The sequence below is a fragment of the Salvelinus sp. IW2-2015 genome, linkage group LG15 (assembly GCF_002910315.2).
Source record: "Salvelinus sp. IW2-2015 linkage group LG15, ASM291031v2, whole genome shotgun sequence".
NCBI lineage: Eukaryota > Metazoa > Chordata > Actinopteri > Salmoniformes > Salmonidae > Salvelinus > Salvelinus sp. IW2-2015.
Window position 1 is genome coordinate 24,180,996 of NC_036855.1, and position 19,075 is coordinate 24,200,070.

The 19,075-nt window shown below is 40.8% G+C and overlaps 2 protein-coding genes across 2 annotated transcripts; both read left to right on the plus strand.

The window, feature by feature from the left end:
- The first annotated feature begins 628 nt into the window (after nucleotides 1-628).
- On the plus strand, nucleotides 629-6,629 carry LOC111974229 (MOB kinase activator 1A). Its single transcript, XM_024001885.2, has 6 exons — nucleotides 629-836; nucleotides 1,423-1,589; nucleotides 1,848-1,941; nucleotides 5,278-5,411; nucleotides 5,520-5,683; nucleotides 5,945-6,629. Exons 1-6 carry the CDS (start codon nucleotides 823-825, stop codon nucleotides 6,020-6,022), a joined length of 651 nt encoding a protein of 216 aa, XP_023857653.1. The 5' UTR covers nucleotides 629-822; the 3' UTR covers nucleotides 6,023-6,629.
- A 1,897-nt stretch (nucleotides 6,630-8,526) lies between these two features.
- LOC111974672 (TRAF-type zinc finger domain-containing protein 1) lies at nucleotides 8,527-18,776 on the plus strand. Its single transcript, XM_024002586.2, has 12 exons — nucleotides 8,527-8,743; nucleotides 9,118-9,154; nucleotides 9,253-9,388; nucleotides 9,532-9,585; nucleotides 9,682-10,123; nucleotides 10,320-10,619; nucleotides 10,822-10,886; nucleotides 15,200-15,454; nucleotides 15,721-15,859; nucleotides 16,476-16,683; nucleotides 18,026-18,092; nucleotides 18,184-18,776. The coding sequence occupies exons 2-12, from the start codon at nucleotides 9,120-9,122 to the stop codon at nucleotides 18,220-18,222; spliced, it is 1,740 nt and encodes a 579-aa protein (XP_023858354.1). The 5' UTR covers nucleotides 8,527-8,743; nucleotides 9,118-9,119; the 3' UTR covers nucleotides 18,223-18,776.
- The last annotated feature ends 299 nt before the right edge of the window (nucleotides 18,777-19,075 follow it).

A 19,075-nucleotide genomic window follows, 5' to 3' on the forward strand; every position in this document is an offset into this window, starting at 1 on the left:
TGTTCTCTCAGCTGTCAAGAGGGGGACCACTAAAATGTTTTGCGCGTGACGTGGGGCGGCCCCCAATCATATCTCGCTTAGGGCCCGCAAAAGGCTAGGGCTGGCCCTGCCCATAAGTCTTCAATTGGGTTGAGATCTGGTGAATGAGATGCCATGGCATATGGTTTACATCGTTTTCATGCTCATCAATACATTCAGTGACCACTCTTTCTCTGTGGATGGGTTCATTGTCATCCTATGGGGGTATAGCAGTGGTAGCCAAAATAATGGCCTGTCCAGCATTTTTATACATTTAAAATATATATATATATTTTACGTTTATTTAACTAGGCAAGTCAGTTAAGAACAAATTCTTATTTTCAATGACGGCCTAGGAACAGTGGGTTAACTGCCTTGTTCAGGGGCAGAGCAACATGATCCTAAGCCTGATGGGATGTTAATTGCATAATTAACTTAGGAACCACACCTGTGTGGAAGCATTTGCTTTCAATACACTTTATATCTATAATTGACTCAAGTGCTTCTATTATTTTGGCAGTTGCCAGTATACTGCTCTGGCGTCAACATGCCGAGGAAGATTCTCGCGAGAGAAAATGTTGCGCTATCTACGTAGTTACGTACAATTTTTCTTTCTTTTCCGTACATCTTGCACGACGACAACACACTGACAAGTGAGAGAAGATTTGCAAACTTCGGAGAATTTTCACCAGGGCAGTGGAAACTAGAAACACTGTATTTTAACCAAAAAGCAGTGAAACCTTGGAAAAGACAGTTTTCCTTAGATCTACGATATTCTTTGGTCTGCACACGGGGTTTTCAACGATGAGCTTCCTATTGTAAGTAACGTTTGCTAGTTAGCAAACGCGTTAGCTTTGTTGGGTTGTGYTCGTAGCTAGTTAGCTAATTAGCCAGCTATGCTGTTAGCTATATTCGCATAATTTAGGATTCAGATGAAGACTAGCTAGAAATGCTGTAACCACAGATTATCATAATATTTGTTTAAACTATTGATCATTTTAGGTAACGGTAGCTAGCTTGTGACTGACTAGCCACTGACGTAACGTTCCTAGCTGGGTTGAGAAAAACTCTGCTAATTTAGCCACCTAACATTAGCTAAATAACAACAAGATTGTTATCTAGCTAGCTATGTGTCACATATCAGGGGAACTGATAATTTACTTTTTTTTTTACCATGTAGCTAACTAATAAACAAGTCAGTGGCAAGCAATTTATAGACAGCCTGTGTGCCTTCCTGTTTTGTTACAGTCAGCTACTCAGAGGAAAGTGTTAAACAGGAAGGTTCACACAGTATGGTTTCATATCTTGAGTAGTGAGCACATAGTTACCATCTATTCATCACAGTAGCCACAACTTGGAATATCACAGTTGATATTACTCTTTCCCCCTCATCCCTTGATCCAGTGGCAGTCGTTCCTCTAAAACCTTCAAGCCGAAGAAGAACATCCCAGAGGGCTCCCACCAGTATGAGTTGTTGAAGCATGCAGAGGCAACACTGGGGAGTGGGAACCTGAGGCAGGCTGTCATGCTGCCAGAGGGGGAAGATCTCAATGAGTGGATTGCTGTTAATAGTGAGTGAAAGGGGTGATTGAGGGAGGAGAGCACTGGAGATTGAAAGGACACATCTTCTTAATAACAGCCTTCAGGTCCTATAGGCTGTAGCACAGTGTCTATATATGTGGCCTGAGAGGAGATTTGAGTCTGACTATTCAGTCTATGTGGTAATTGCCTCTTTCATATCAAGTACTTTGTCATTGGGAATTTAGTTGCCTGTTCAGTTGTGCTTTTACATGAAATAATATGGGCCTTTGGTCTGCTCTCCGTTTCAGCTGTGGACTTCTTCAATCAGATCAACATGCTCTACGGCACCATTACTGAGTTCTGCACTGAGACCAGCTGCTCTGTGATGTCTGCCGGGCCCAGGTAAGACAGACAATTCAAATGGAAAAGGAAGCTGCACGCTCATCTATCTTTGCTGTGGATTTATTTGACCAATGTTTTGGCTAAAGAACCTTCATCAGGGTAACATACAGACAGACATTTGATACATGTGCCCTCTATTTCAATTCTAGTATTCTCTGAAATTACCTGAAAAGATTGATGAAAATGTTAAACTTTAATATGTTTATTTATCCATAAGCTACTGCTATGGTCAGCCCAGCGCAGACTCTCCCCACATACACATAGAAATGTTTTATTTTGGTCCCTAGTTTTAAACTTTGGTTGAGTGTGTTGGTTTCACTTCATGTTTTTACAATGTAAGTGCAGTACAAAACAAATAGTTTCTGGAGGAGGCTCGTATTCACAAAGCATCTCAGGAGTGCTGATCTAATCATGCAAACTTATTCGTTATGATATTAAAGGGGATACTGATCCTAGATCAGCAGTCCTTCTCTGATGTGCTTTGTGAATACTGATTCCTCTGTCAACTGAATCCACTTAAGTACTGTCATTAGTTTAGTGGTATCTAGTTTAGGCACTTCCTCAGTTCCTTCCCCGGCTCTATTTTTGGTCTCTAATCAGGGGGAAGAGACCCGTGCCAAATACCTGCCAAAATGGCCATGATCGAGGTCACTGTAGCATTTGACCTAGTCTCATCTGCTCCTTTCCAGCTCCAGAAACTTACTCTAGCATACTCTGTACTAATAATTTATGGTCAATAATTTAAAGTAACTGATTTTAATGCTATAAGTGTGTAATAGGACAACGTTTTGACCCCAACTGGCTCTTGCCAAAGTCTTCTTTAACACTAGAATCCCTGGGCCTCTCGGGACCCCCATTCAAACTAATGAGCAGTCATTCTGGCTGCAACATTCTAACATTGTAATTAATACATTTCATATATTCTATCACAAAATAATCATTTGGTTGTGTATATGAAGGTCTTAAGTAACAACAATTGAATTTTCATTCGTTTGTTACTGTAGACCAGGGGTTCCCACGCTTTTTTGGCCCACGGCCCATTTTTGATATCTGAAAATTATCGCGACCTCAACTATGTGAGAAAAAAATCTATGACAGTCAATTGCAAGATAGGACATCATGCTAGACTAAATCTCACTACCACTAATGAGATTGGTTTGCTTGATGCATGTCGGGGCGTGGTCGATGGTGCACACGTCATCTCTGCTGTCACATCCAACCTGGATTGATACTGTATTTGGTTTTAATGCAGTCGAGAATCCAGTTTCACGCAGATATGAGCTGGCAAGGGGAGCCTACCATGAATTTATGGTGCTTTCCATACAACTGGGAGGTCAAATCATGACGTCAGTGATCTTTAGGTCGGAGTCTCTAGAATGATCTTTAGGTCGGGTCTCTAGAAAGAGACCCGAGTTGGAATTCTGAATTGGATGACCATTCAAAACGTATTTTCTCAATCTAAACCCATTTTTTTCTGAGTTCCAAGTTGTTTTGAATGCGGCATTAATGCTCAGAGGGAGACGGCAGAGTATTCAGCTGTTCGATCAGACTTGCCGGCATGTCAACTGAGCCAGGATCACGGTCAAACGGATTGGGAAGTAGGACGCAAAGTGCTCTTCCAAGCCTTGGAGTTGGGCAGTCATCACTGGTGTGGGACACCTACTGATGCTGTTTTCTGTTCTTTTCTTTTCATTACACAGAAAGTCAACCAAGTCTTTTTTTATTTTATCTTTTATATAAACATTTCCTCAATGTGAAAAATCCAATAGTCCCCCTTGATAACAACCAAGCCTTGGTGTGAAATAGAACATTGTCATGCTCTGATCCCATATATCCACTTCGTTTTGAGAACAGGAGTGGGCACAGTGGATGTGGTTTGATGTAGTTTACAGTCCAAGTTACCTGCTGCAGTATTTCTCAAGAGTTTTGTGCTCAGCTCTTTTGCTGCCAGTTGCGCTCGGTGTATCATACAATGAATGTGTCCATATAGCAGAGGGTGATGCATTCATAACTAGAGTGCAGAGGCCTGCCTGCCATAGATGGAGCCCCATCTGTGCAAAAGACTACCATTTTGATCCCGAATGAAATCTGTTTTTCGGCAATATAGCCACGCAGAACACTGAACATCCCCTATGTCGTTTCATGCTTGGAAATCGTGAGCCAGAACAATATATCCTCGTGAATAGCATCCCCCGACATGTATAGGGAACAAAAATCAATGCATGGCCGTCTCGGCCCTCACAGCTAACGTCAATTTAGAGAGCAAAAGCTGGGGAGTTTTTGAGTCGTTCAGTCAGAGCATAAATTATTTTACAGTCTTATCTGACAAAGGTATTGATGTGAGTTTCTGTGCCTCTGCCTTGCCACACATTGTTTTCACCATATCAATTGTGGCCCGTAACATCAAAGTCTCTGCAATAGTGTGTGGTTTCATAGCATAGCGGGCCTAGCCACTCATCGTGGGAATGATTCAAGTGCTGCCTTTTCCCATGATCAAAGGGTGCACTCTGGTTGAATTTTGTCTTTTAGATTTGAATTATTTTCATTTAGATTTTTAAGGTTAATAACATTACAGTGATTTTGAGATACAAATACGATATTGTTCAATACATTTTATTTGTGGAGTGCCTTTGGTACAACTATGAAACAGGAAGCATATGTGTTGGAATGCGGTAACAGCTTATTTTTATGACAAAATAAATAAAATACCCCAACCACCAAGATGCACGGTCAAATGATAACATCCGTAGCCTCAACATCATTATAAGCGCCAAGTGTGCGTGATAGTGAAAATCAGCACACAAGCAATAATGGAATTATAATTAATGTGTCGATATGACAGCAGTCAATTGCCATCTTGTGCTTACATGGTGTGCATCTTCACGCAATGGCATCAGTTGGAGCATGTCCATGTCACATAAACAACTCAAGCTGGTGAGTGCGTTGCTGATGTTGATTTTTGCTTGAGATGTAGGGCCCGCTCTCTGTGATGACATTTTGTGCTCCCAATCGGCCCGGAGCATTGTCACCGGCTTGTTCTATCCAAACTGTGCTCTCCCTTCTCTCCCGTTTCACTGTTTTCATTTGGTGGTGGCGCGGGCACCTACTCAATGCGTACCATTCTGGCTTTTTTGCGCTTAGGCCTCGGTGGTGTAGGTTCAGGTTGAGGCTCAGAAGAATAATCATCAGAGATGTCATGATTAATTTCTTCTGCTTTAGCAGGTCTAGTATTAAGCCAAGTGTGACATTGTCCAACAAACAGTGATGTTGAATTGTGCCAAAAACAGAGGAAGTCAGAATTGCATGTTATTAAAATTCCATCTCACYTCCYTCAAGGTATGAATACCACTGGGCTGATGGCACCAACATCAAAAAGCCCATCAAGTGCTCTGCTCCCAAGTACATAGACTACCTGATGACCTGGGTGCAGGACCAGCTGGATGATGAGACACTCTTTCCCTCCAAGATAGGTCAGTTGACATTTCACATTTGTGCAGATGAATTTTAAACCTTCACAACCTTAGCCTAGACCTTTGGCTTTGAGACAATGATAGAACTCCCCTGCTCTGTCTCCCCAGGAGTGCCCTTTCCTAAGAACTTCATGTCTGTGGCCAAGACAATTTTGAAGCGCCTGTTCAGAGTCTATGCCCACATCTACCATCAGCATTTTGACTCTGTGATGCAGCTGCAGGAGGAGGCCCACCTCAATACCTCCTTCAAACACTTCATCTTCTTTGTCCAGGTGACACTGCTAATACATTCGAAATATCAAATATTCTCTTTTATTGGTGTTTAGAAATGATTGTCATGATTCTATCACAGGGGTTCTTCATGTTTCCATGGATGTAGTAAATAGTATTATATTCCCATTGATGCATTGCGCAATTATTATTCAGTTAACAGGCGTAATTGTTACTATCCTGTGTAAATATAGCAGGAACCTTGATTTTATGTTCTATCACGGTCACGTATGGTCTTTTACCTTGGTTGTGTGTATGTTTAGGAGTTCAACCTCATTGATCGTCGTGAGCTGGCCCCCCTGCAGGACCTCATTGAGAAGCTGGGCTCCAAGGACAGATAAACTCCTTCCTCCCTCTCTTTTTCCTCCTCCCTCTCTCTATCTTGCTCTCTCTGTGCCTACCACCTCTCTGGGTTTTGATAATTGTCCACTCTTTCACTTTGTGCCTTTTTTCTTTCTCCCTCCATTCATTACCTGTATGTTTTTTTTGTTCTGTTCCAGTTTCTTGCTCTCTCTCTCGTTGTCTGTCCGCATTGTTTCAGAGCTTGTATTGTTAGAGTGAGCTCTATCTAGTCTTTAAGGTAAGATACCAGAGTGTAGTATATAAAAGGTGTATTTTGTAATTTTGGTAAACAAGTTATATAATTGGGACCTACTGACCTGTACTGTGGACCAAGATGTTTAAAGAGTTGAAATGGACACCAGCGTTTCTTTCCTATAAGATTTGGGTCAGTTTAAAGTATATCTATATTCTAAAACAGTTTTACATGCTTTTTAAAATATGTTTTAACTCTCACGTTTTCAGTTGAAGTTTTGGTCAATAATGTACTAGAATACAGTTTTTTGGATCTGTATCTGACACAGTTTTAGATTTGTAGATTTTTTTTTCTTCTCTTAGGGTGAAAGAAGTTGCAAAAGCCAGGGAATGATCAATAAATATTTGCTGTGACACTTGATATACTTGTGAAATAGATAATCCTCCATAGTTCATAAACAATCAGTGATCATATTTGTATGCTTTACTTGACTACTTAGACATTTATAATATATGGTATTTTATGAGAAAGCAATCAAAGTATCAGAGGATACATTTGAAAATGTATATGAAATGTCAAAAATGAAATGTAGTATAATGTGAATATTTTGATCTTACTCATTCTGTCATTTCACTCAAATAGCACAAATGTGCCTCTGATGTTTTAACTGTGTCAAATTCCTTGGATATCTTTGTCCTACATGCTGGTACTTAATTTTAATATCAGTATCAAGTCAAACATTGTTTTATTGTTTATTAAACAATTTTACTTTACTCATGTATGCAAAATGCAATAATAGCAATAGTGCTTGCACCGATACATGACAAGGGTCAATGTACAGGATATTATTTTTTTTAGGTTATATTTTCTGTTATTTGTCTTATCTGAGTGTGACATGTTAATTCACCCAAGTCATTATCTATGTTCAATCTTGGCACACAGGGCTAAAGCAGCAGGGCTGTTTGTTGTGCCACCTTGACACATGCAATTTTGATCACCAAAATGGAATCTTAGGCAATGTAAATACATGTTACACTGCTTATCTCTCTTTTGGCCCCCAGTTTGGAAAATACATCCTTGTAGAAATATGGTCTACTAGTCAACATTAAGCAGTTGTGAGATTGGCGTGTCTTTTCAAAACCCCAGCATGTTTGTGATATTCATCTTTCCTAAWATGTGCTCATATGTTTGATCTGTCTGGATAAAGTGACCTAATATACCGCCGGTATGTGTACTTAATGATTTTATTGCATTCAACATTGTAATTTTGAATCTGGAGTTAGTCCCTATAGGTAATGAGCTGTTGGGAATAATAAGACCATACACACTCCATATGTTTCTGGAATATATCAGGTGTAGTTTTCTTAATTTTGGGTGGAAAAGATGCGTACTTATGTTTCTTATTTTGATCTCATATGATTTATTTGACAGATTTACTTCATTTTGTCTACCTTTTTCTCCCATATATCCAATGCCATAGATTTGGAGTTCAATTTAATCTTTTATTTTTATTGCTGTAAAATTAATTGTAACTTTGAGTAAAGAATTCGAAAAGGGTTAGATTTTTTTATATATATATATTTAGATGGTTATAGACCTTTGAGGTAGCCTAATTTGTGGGAAATGAATGTTACAACTGTGAGTCCAATACTCTGCTGTAAATAAGATAATTTACAGTACATTTTGTGAACAAAACTGTGCCTTAGAAAAGAGAAAATAATGTGTCTGAAATTACAGTATTGATGGCACAATAGTTTGATAAACATTAAAAGGAATTTGTGGAGATTGCATGTGTCTGTTTTGAAAGTATTTTAAATGTGTATGAGAGCCTCACAAAACATTTAATTGGTTGCTCAAAGGATCAAAAAGAGTAGGGAAACTAAATTACACCTTTCTTGATAATAACTTTGCCTGGTGTAAGATCGCATCTACTATTTTTAACAACCACTCCCATCCATTATGTCCTAGGCTATTGGTTATTTATATCAACATTCTGTCAATTTAAATGTTTTTCTGAAGACAACATATTCACAAAGACAATATTCATTTTGTCAAAGTCTTTGCTAGGCAGGACCTTGGGACGTCGGAACTCGGAAGTTATCCCATTGAAGTTTACATTTACAAGGGTTAATGAAGGTTAGGTATGGGTTAAGGATTTAGGATATGGACGTCCCAATGATCAAATGAGAAAATTCCACTCGGGTGATCTCATTGGTCAACTGTCTTTCGATGACTAGCTAATCAGAGTTGTRCGTCAATAGTACTTTCAAGAAACGCTCTCACTTCGCTAGCTAGCACCCTAAAAATGGCTTGCATAAACAAGCTTGGAAAGTAGCTAGCTAGGGTCAAAATCATACAAAGTTAGCAGCAGAAGAGCGTTATTTTYACCCCGGAAGTTTACTCTGACATTTAGCTATTCAAAACGGGGATTTAAAGCCGCCCTCCATATTTAACTAGCGTCTAGAGATACCTAAAGTTACGTTAGCCAAGTACAGTAAACAAACAAGGGACTGAACTCACAGCACAGGTAGCTATGTGACTTTCTCATWTATAGATACCGGTACAATCTGGTAAATCGAAACTACCAGCATCGAACTGAAACAATAGCTAGTTACGTTCAATGTTCGCTTGGTCATTGTCAGCCAAATGACGATAGTAGCTAAATGGGAACGTTTTCTAGCTARCTAACGTTACTATTTATTTTGGGCAGATTGCTAGCTAGCGATAATGTGGGTCGTGGGTCATTGTAACGTTATCTGTACATTCTGTAGCAAACTAACTATAAAAGGCGATATTTGATGCCACATACTTTTTCGGGGGATTGTTTGCCACCAGAGTTTTTCAAATGCCTATTGACAATTTCAACCTATTTTTCTTTCCCTCTTTTTATGTCAATGCAAGCCATGGCAGATGAAAGCACAACGTTCTGTGCCAATTGGTAAGTATGAATATTCAGGGARGTTGAGGGACAATGTGGATAAATGGACATTAGGGCTCTTAATCTGTCWAATTTTTTCTTTCTCTCCCACTCTCTAGTCAGCATGACATTCCAGAGGCTAATTTCACTACTCATGAGATTCACTGTTGCCGGAACATTGCTCTGTGTGAGGTGTGCCAAGAGCCAGTGCCCCGTTCAGATCTTAAGCAGCACAAGGAGCAGGAGCATATGCAGGTACAGTGCTAAACACGGAGAGGGCGGGAGCCGGGAGGTGGTTAGGCTAGTCATAAGTTAGCATATTCAAAGCTAGGGAGACAACCCTAAGTTGCTGTACAGTTGTTGCAAAGGAGGCTTCAAACTTTTTCTTTAAATTTCAGGTGAAATGTAAGTGTGGTTTAAAGGTTGAGAAAAGCCATATCGAATCCCACCAGGTATGTGAAACTTGTATCAGGATGGAGACTTCATCTACCTGACATGTGATGGTCATGTATTATACATTACATTATCTGACCTCCTCTCTTTTCCAGAGCTCTGACTGCAATCAGCGGATGGTGCCGTGTCAGTACTGTGACCTGGAGCTGGTTTTCAGTCAGTCTAAGGAGCATGAGGATTATTGTGGTACGCGCACAGAGCCCTGTCCATTCTGCATGTGCAATGTAATGTTGAGGGAGCAGGCTGTCCACCCAGCCTGGTGTGGTAGCCTCACGCCTCCTCAAGAGAGGAACAACAGCCGGGCAAGTCACAGCCCAGCAGAACCCCAGTCCCCAGGAGCCTGGTTTGAAGCCTACTCCATCCGTAACCTGTTGAGGGCCAAGGAGGGAGGAGGCCACAAGAACAACAACGCCATTTCATCTGACCGCAGGGCCCTACCACGGCCCCTGGAGGCCAGAGTGCACAACAGCACCCGGGGGCAAGTGGGCCTGGGAGGAAGGGGGGACATTGCCCTGAGGAATACAGACTTCAGCCACTGTACGTCAGCCAATGGCTCATACAACGTGTTCAAGTTTTTCTTGTCCCTTTAAATTATCTAAAAAACATCTATTAGAATTTATATTCTGGTATTGACAAACTTCCCTGGCCTATATTAAAGTGGAACATTGCTTAAATGGAATATTTYTTGTGTGATTTGTAAAAACATATTTCACTTGTGGTTTCACCTCCCCAGTGCTGGAACAGGAAGCATCAGTGGTGGGCAACAACAATTACAGCATGGCATCATTGGTATGGCCTGCAGGCCAATCACTGGGAGAGGACTCTGCCAACCTGGACTACCTGCTGGCCCTCAGCCTGCAGAGTGATGGGGACACTGGGGATCTAGGGGGAGGAGAGGGGGCCTTGTGGACGGATGTCTGGGACCACAAACTTGGAAGGATGTCCAACACCGGCTCCCTCATCTCTCCCATCTCTCCCCCGAACAACTACCAACATATCACCACAGGCACCAATACAGACCTTGACCAGACAGGTGAGATACTATACAAAATACCACTTATTGTCCCAGTTTGTTTTCATGTGAGAATTATTTTCTGTTACAGTATGTTGCCCTCCTCTGCCTTTTACATTTTGTTGTTTCCACCCCTTTTTACATTCAACCCTGTGATGTTTCTAAATAAATCTTGTGTTTTCTACTGTACCCATTATTCCTCTGCTCTTTTTCTCCTATGTAGACACCATGTTGCCCTGTGAGTTCTGTGAGGATCTGTTTCCTGAAGTGGACCTCATTTTACACCAGGTTAGAAGGATCTTTTGACTCTTAGCCTACAAGTCAGGCTAACTCAGGCTAACTGAGTCTGACGAGACCTGGGAATACATTTCCTTTATAGGCTGCATCAGTTAGTTTTAAACTCAGGCCCTCTCCTCCCCCTTATTTCCTTCCTGTGGATGTTGTTTTTCTTTTGTTCACTCCCTCTGGTCTAATTTCTTAGTTTTCCCTCCTGATAACAGTTCATACTTGGTCACCGTTCATTTTGTGTCCTGCACTTGGTATTAGGATTGGGCGATGTCAACCTTTGTCCTATCGTGATTATGTACGTATAAAACGTGATGTACGATGGTATTTCTCCCTTTTGATTCAGAGGGGTTGTGTTAAATGGGGATAACACCTTTCAGTTSAATGCATTCAGTTGTGCAACTGACTAGGCATCCGCTTTGCCCCCCCAAAATACATTCTACAAAAATAAAAACMGCTAAGACCACAGTAATGCTATAGCGTGAAATCACATGCTACAACTGGATGAATCAGGAAGAAAGATAATGTTGTTGAAAGCCTTGGCAGAGGCGAAGTGCAGGCAAATCTTTTCTAATATTCCTTTCTGGTAGAACGTGTGTGTCTGTCTCACGCACAATGGAGCAAAGTGACAGTCAACTGATAATGCACAGGCTGTCTTACCTTAGTGTGTTAGGTTATAGTCCATGAGCCAGGGCGTCGGTCGGGCTGACGATGTCTCAGGGATTTCTTTGAAGGTCTATGTCTCTAGAGGTGGACAATGTGTGATAGCAGTGCAGCAATAGTAGCTCTCTTTGTGCTATCACTCTTTCTTTCATCACGCCATCAGATACGTTTTTTYCCATAGGKATTTTACCCTATGACAAACAGTCAGTATACAACAAGCTATTGCTCACTTATACACTTTAGTCATATCATTGTAAAGCTTAGATTCACTGCTATCTATCAGACACATTTTTCAGAACTTTGACCTCTGTTAAATATCATAATGACCTGGTATAAATGGCTTTTAAAAAGCAAACCATGATACATTTTAAACTTTGTTTGACAAGTGGAAATTATGTAWATATACACTACCATTCAAAAGTTTGGGGGTCACAGAAATGTCCTTGTTTTTAAAGAAAAACATTTTTTTTTGTTAATTTAAAATAACATCAAATTGAACAGAAATACAGTGTAGATGTTGTAAATTACTATTGTAGCTGGAAACGGCTGATTTTTWATGGAATATCTACATAGGCATGCAGAGGCCCATTATCAGCAACCATCACTCCTGTGTTCCAATGGCACGTTGTGTTAGCTAATCCAAGTTTATAATTTTATAAGGCTAATTGATCATTAGAAAACCCTTTTGCAATTATTTTAGCTCAGCTGAAAATTTGTGCTGATTGAAGAAGCAATGAAACTGGCCTTCTTTAGACTAGTTGAGTATCTGGAGCATCGGCATTTGTGGGTTCGATTACAGGCTCAAAATGGCGGGAAACAAATAACTTTCTTCTGAAACTCGTCAGTCTATTCTTGTTCTGAGAAATGAAGGCTATTCCATGTGAGAAATTGGCAAGAAACTGAATATCTCGTACAACGCTGTGTACTACTCCCTTCACAGAACAGCGCAAACTGGCTTTAACCAGAATAGAAAGAGTGCACAACTGAGCAAGAGGACAAGGACAAGCCTTAATTTCTCATCATAGTGATGTAGAATACACAACCATGTGTGCCAGATATATAAAGATTATTCACAGAAATGTGGTAATGTTCCCAAAAAGCTCTCTGAATCACTGATTTCTGAAGATGCTAAGATCAATAATTGCAATATTTAATCTTCAACCATGGTAAATKAATAGGTACATGTGAATAGGCATGGATGTGATCTGATTAAAATGATATACGATGTTATCCAAGTAGTTGTTTTCATTATGAGGACTATACCGTGCATTCGGAAAGTATTCAGACCCCTTCACTTTTTCCACATTTTGTTACGTTACAGCCTTATTCTAATATGGATAAAAAATCTAAAAAATATTAATCAATCTATACACAATACCCCTTAATAACAAACTGAAAACAGGTTTTTTGATATTTTTTCAAATGTATTAAAAATTACAAATACAGACCCTTTACTGTGAAACTCAAAATTGAGCTCCGGCACATCCTGTTTCCATTGATCATCCTTGAGATGTTTCTWCAACTTGATTGGAGTCCACCTGTAGTAAATTCAATTGACTGGACATGATTTGGAAAGGCGCACACCAGTCTATATAAGGTCCCACAGTTGACAGTGGATGTCAGAGCCAAAACTAAGCCATGAGGTCGAAGGAATTGTTAGTAGAGCTCCGAGACAGGATTGTGTTGAGGCACAGATCTGAGGAAGGGTACCAAAACATTTSTGCAGCATTGAAGGTCCCCAAGAACAGTGGCCTCCATTCTTAATGTGAAGAAGTTTGGATCCACCAAGACTCTTCCTAGAGCTGGCAGTGCGGCCAAACTGAGCAATTGGGGGAGAAGGGCCTTGGTCAAGGAAGTGACCAAGAACCCGATGGTCACTCTGACAGAGTTAGTCTGTGTAGAWGGTTGTCCTTCTGGAAGGTTCTCCCATCTCTGCAGCACTCCACCAATCAGGCCTTTATGATAGAGTGGCCCGACGGAAGCCACTCAGTAAAAGGCATGTGACAGCCTGCTTGGAGTTTGCCAAAAGGCGCCTACAGGACACTCAGACCATGAGCAACAAGATTCTCYGGTCTAAGGTAACCAAGATKAAACTCTTTGGCCTGAATGCCAAGCGTCACRKCTGGAGGAAACCTGGCACCCCTCATCACCTGGCCAATACCATCCCTACAGTGAAGCATGGTGGTGGTAGCATCATGCTGTGGGGATGTTTTTCAGTGGCAGGATCAAGGCAAAGATGAACGGAGCAAAGTAYWGAGATCCTTGATGAAAACCTGCTCCAGAGCACTGAAGACCTCAGACTGGGTCTAAGGTTCACCTTCCCACAGGATAACAACCCTGAGCACACAGCCAAGACAACACAGGAGTGCCTTTGGGACAAGTCTCTGAATGTCCTTGAGTGGCCCAGCCAGAGCCTGGACTTGAACCCGATCRGACATCCTCTGGAGAGAGCTGAAAATTGCTATGCAGTGACACTCCCATCCAACCTGACAGAGCTTGAGATGATCTGCAGAGAAGAATGGGAGGAACTCCCCAAATACAGGTGTGCCAAGCTTGTAGCGTCATACCCAAGAAGACTCAAGGCTGTAATCACTGCCAAATGTGCTTCAACAAAGGTACTGAGTGAAGGTTCTGAATACTTATGTTAATGAACTACATATAATAGTTTGCTGCTCACATCAGGTGAAAACGAATTGGCATTCCAATGGAATTTTACGTTGTAATGTATTTAGCAAGTGTCTAGTACTCTACTACCGTTGCTGCACTGCTATCACACATTTTCCAACTCTATGGACATAAAACAAATTGTGGGCCCAAGTGAGCCTGAGAACACAAGTTTGGGGGTTTGGCTCATCGACTATTATATATCATGGTCTGGATAGAAGCAAAGTCTACCGTCTTCAGAACTGGATAATTGCTTTGCATCATCCTCTTCTCTTAAGGGAGAATTTACCCAAAATCAAAACTCCAAAGTGATTTCATACATTGAAACTATTTCAGTGGAGTTTGCCCTCTCTCTCCCTGTAGTGCTGTATTGAAATGGCTGCAAAAACGTATGCGAAGTTTTAAAATCAAGTTATTCTGACAAGTGATTGAATTCAAATGGATTGTGTCTGTTCTAAAACAGATTCTCGGTTTCAGCTATAAGGCCCATGCACCCGAGAGAGAGAAACAATATTTTCTGACTGGACATTTTGCGCCTCCCTGTCTAGCCTACATTCCTCTGTTCTGTAGGCCTATATAACATGTGCTATTTATTGAAATAGGACTAGGTAGATTACTCAGAATGTCACTTGTGTGCTGCCCTTGCCAGTCAAGTTCAAATAGGACAAACCATCGTTCGTCACATCACGATGTCSTCACCATCGACGATGCYTGTCAATCATCGTCGATAGATGATMCTACCGTAATATCACCCAACTCTACTTGGTATCCCACCCCCGCACCTTTTAAATTCACAATTATGTAACGTCGGTAGTTATGGTGGGATGCCACAATATGTAAATGTTTATAACTGTTAGAAAATGACTATCTGAGGGCTGATTTGATAGGTAATTACCACATGATCCACACTGAGGGTAGGTAGCTAGCCACCTGATCTATCTGGTGAGCAGAAATACATTTTCCCCCTCATGGCTGTTTTTGTCTTTCAGACTGGCTGTAGTCCAGCCTCAGCCTTTGCATCTTTCAGCAAGCGTCCTCCATCTCCACGCTATGATGACAGGATTGCTAGGGGTGCTGTTGGTCTTCTGCACATTCCACCTGACACCCCTAGCTTCCCCACCTTGCCCCGTTCAGTCTCCCCGCTCTCCTACAGTTCACCTGCCAGTCCACTAGAGGGGGACGTGGTCATTCCCTGTGAGTTCTGTGGAGTGGCCTTGGCGGAGGCCGTTGTCTTTCACCACCAGGTAGGCCTATGTTATTTGCTGTGCAAGATGTTGTACTGTAAGAACTAACGATCATATTCAAAGAGTGTATTCCAATAATTTAAAAAAGTCCTTAGTCACAATACAAATGAGGGAGAAAAGTCCTTTTGATGGGTAGAAAATCTGGTAACTTTGCTCCTATACCTGTGTATTAACATTGTAATTACTCAAGTATTGTTATTGCACTAACATGTTGCTCCATAGTAATTTCCTAGTAATCGAGTAGAGCATGACACTTTTTTTTACAGGATAAGTGTGACCTCCGACCCTGCTCTGTTCACTCAGTGGATAAGGTCAGCAAAGTGTCCTTTCAGAAACCATCTCTTCCTCCAAAAGAGAGCTGTGGACAGAACTCCCCTGAGGTGCAGAGGAGACTCAAGCACCAATGTAAGACACTGAACCCCATGTTCACCAATGCTCAATAATTTTTAACAAAGTCAATGTTGCTTGTGTTACATCTATCCACCTATGTTTTATTAAACCCTTATTTTACAAGGTAGGTTGATTGAAAACACATTCTCATTTACAGCAACGACATGGGGAATAGTTACAGGGGAAAAGGGGGGAGATGAATAAGCCAATTGGAAGCTGGGGATGATAAGGCGGCTATGATGGTATGAGGGCCAGAKTGGGAATTTAGCCAGGACACCGGGGTTAACAYCCSTTCTCTTACTATAAATGCCATGGGATCTTTAGTGACCACAGAGAGTCRGGACACCTGTTTAACATCCCATCCAAAAGACTGCACCCTACACAGGGTTATGTCCCCAATTACTGCAATAGGTTATTGGGATATATTTTTTTAGATCATAGGAACGAGTGCCTCCTACTGGCCCTCCAACACCACTTCCAGCAGCATCTGGTCTCCCATATCGGGACCAACTCTGCTTCGCTTCAGACAAGGCAGCAGTGGGATGCAGGGTGGTATGCTGCTGTGTATAATTTGTACATCAAATTCAGAGAGACTGACTMATTTTGTGTGTGTACTCGCTTGCATCTAAAGTGGACTCCTTGAGTGGGCTGGACAGAGAGAGGCCCCCGGTGCGAAGCCCAAAYGAATGGCAGAGAGACCACAGTGGGCTGCCCATTACAGGGAAGATCTCAAACTGTGATCCCCAGGTGAAGAACAGACTCCAGCATGGCAGAGAGGCAGATGGGGGCCACTCACTTTTCAGTGAAGGCCACAAATCCAACTCTGCAGCAGCTGTGGGGTAAGAACAATGACATACCTTCCATAATGTAAATTTAACAAACAATTTGTTTTGGTACAAAAACTTAATTTAAAATTGTTTGGATACCTAATATCTGGATTATGTTTTGTGTTACAGAATTAGTGTTAAAAGTTTTCATTAGTATAATATAGTGATGATAATTAAAGGATGTAACGATTAACCAATACACATCGATCCCTGGTTCAAATGTTTAATATATGAGTGTACATGTGGGAGCCCAAACCGATCCAAATTAAGCATTAGGAAAAAATGACTCAAATGTTACAAATCGCCTGTTTACCAATGTGTTTTACTCATATTGTTTTATTCCAAAAATACCTCTTATCTSTTGTGACTGAATTGATGCCGCCTTCAGTTCAGTAGCCTATYGAACTTTTATGCATGTTTTGCATATGACTGTCAGATAACAACTGTGCTCAATGTGCAGGAGACACAGCTGCTCGCGCAAACGAGAGGTGGACCTATCCCCTGTTCTAATATCTGGCACTTCAGCATTCAGATGCTTGTACAATGGCTTTCACAATGTCAAATGATAGGCTTTATTAGTTACAACCTATGTAGTTTGCTGGATCATTGTTACCGAATGCACAGTAGAAAGTTGTTTTACCRGAGTTGTGTAGTCTACCAGAGTGGATGCAACTCACATCCAACTGCTGATTGGGGTTTTAAATAATTCTGATTTTATTTAGATTGTTCAGGTTCACCATAAATCATTTTGGTAGTTTTGCTTTAAACAGTTAGTGTATTTGGTCATTTTTACATGAACATGGTAATTTCATAAAGGACAGCAATCATTTCGCATTCGTTGGTTAAAGCGGTAAAAACGGTCTTAACCATTCGCTTTCAAAAGGGGGGTAAAATCCAAAACTACATTGTTAAATGGCTAAATGAAATGCTAATATCGAAATATAAATTGACATAGTACTAGCTCAGCATTTTCAATCTGTTAAAATGACAAGTTAATCAGTGGGTGATGGTGATCTCAGGTAAAAAATGGGGGGGGACCGGACCAAAAGCATACATTTACCCCACCCCTAATCTGATAGTGGGATTGTAGATGCTCAGGCTGCCCATTGGCTCGGCTCAGGTGTCTACACACACTAACAGAGGGCCTCTCAGTTTAGGGAAGTAATCTCAGACAGATCCACCTCCTAATCAAACCGAATTGCACCAAATCATTTCAAACTAAAAAGTAGCGTTCCTGTATCATATTGGAGCCAATGCATCTAGATAGGTGTCGAATCGTTCATGAAAGGAGAGATGCACGTCCCTAATGATAATGCTTCCAAATGAAATTCAATATTTTTCCTCTATCCACCAGACCACCCCTAAGAGAAAATAATGGGGGAAGAAGGAATAAGTTACTAAGGAATGCAGGGCCATCAAAGGTAAACAAACAATCCTTGTTTCTTTAGAGCTTCTATGGGGGTCATCTTTTAAGTAAATTTGAATGTTTTATGTGACCACATTCATTTTTAGGTGCCTAAGAAGCTAAACAAAGAACAGGACGAGGAGTGAGGTCGAGACTGTCGATGGAAAGAGCAGCAGGCAATCACCAAATGCTTTTGTGTGAGCTGTGGTCTGTCACTCTAAAAGTGGTGTTCCTGGCTGACAACATTGAAGACACCTCTGAGGTCTCACCATGCTTAAATTGGTGTTTAACACTGATGCCCAACTGCGCAGCAGATTACGTGGTGCGCAACCAGTGGTTGATGCAATCCAATATAGTTGGCCTGGAACACGACCAGTCTCTTATACATATTGCCTGTGTGTGGGTCGGTATGTATCAGTCGCTCTACCTTTAAAAAAAAAAAAAGTATAAACAGTCGAACTGACATTTTTGTGATTCCAATATTTTGTTATAACTTTAAGCTTCTTATTGTAATCCTTTCAGTTTTAAACTTTTAATATAAATTGTATAGAATTGAAAACCCACCTTAATATACTCTTGAAAAAACAATGTAAAAAATATTTTGTTTATATGTAAGACATTTTGAAGCGCCACAAAGTAATTGTACTGTTCTCTGAATAATGGAAAATCAATGACAAATAAATGCATTATCTAAGCATTATTTGTATTTCGGACTGCACCTATACRTAAAAAGAAAAATGCTTTGATGTCATCTTCATACTTTTAATAAATCCTAGTATTGATGCATAGGTGCTTGTGGATTACTCTTAATGTAAAATAATGTCCTAAATACAAAGTATTTATTCATCACATGGCCATCCTAGAATTGTAATATGCTAAAATGCTTTGAAACCTACACATATCACATTGGTTACTGCAGTATGACCAGAGAGTGAGATTTGCAGAGATTCAAAATTAGTACTTGGTCAATGGTCCTCTATTTTCCCCACCTGTAAAAGT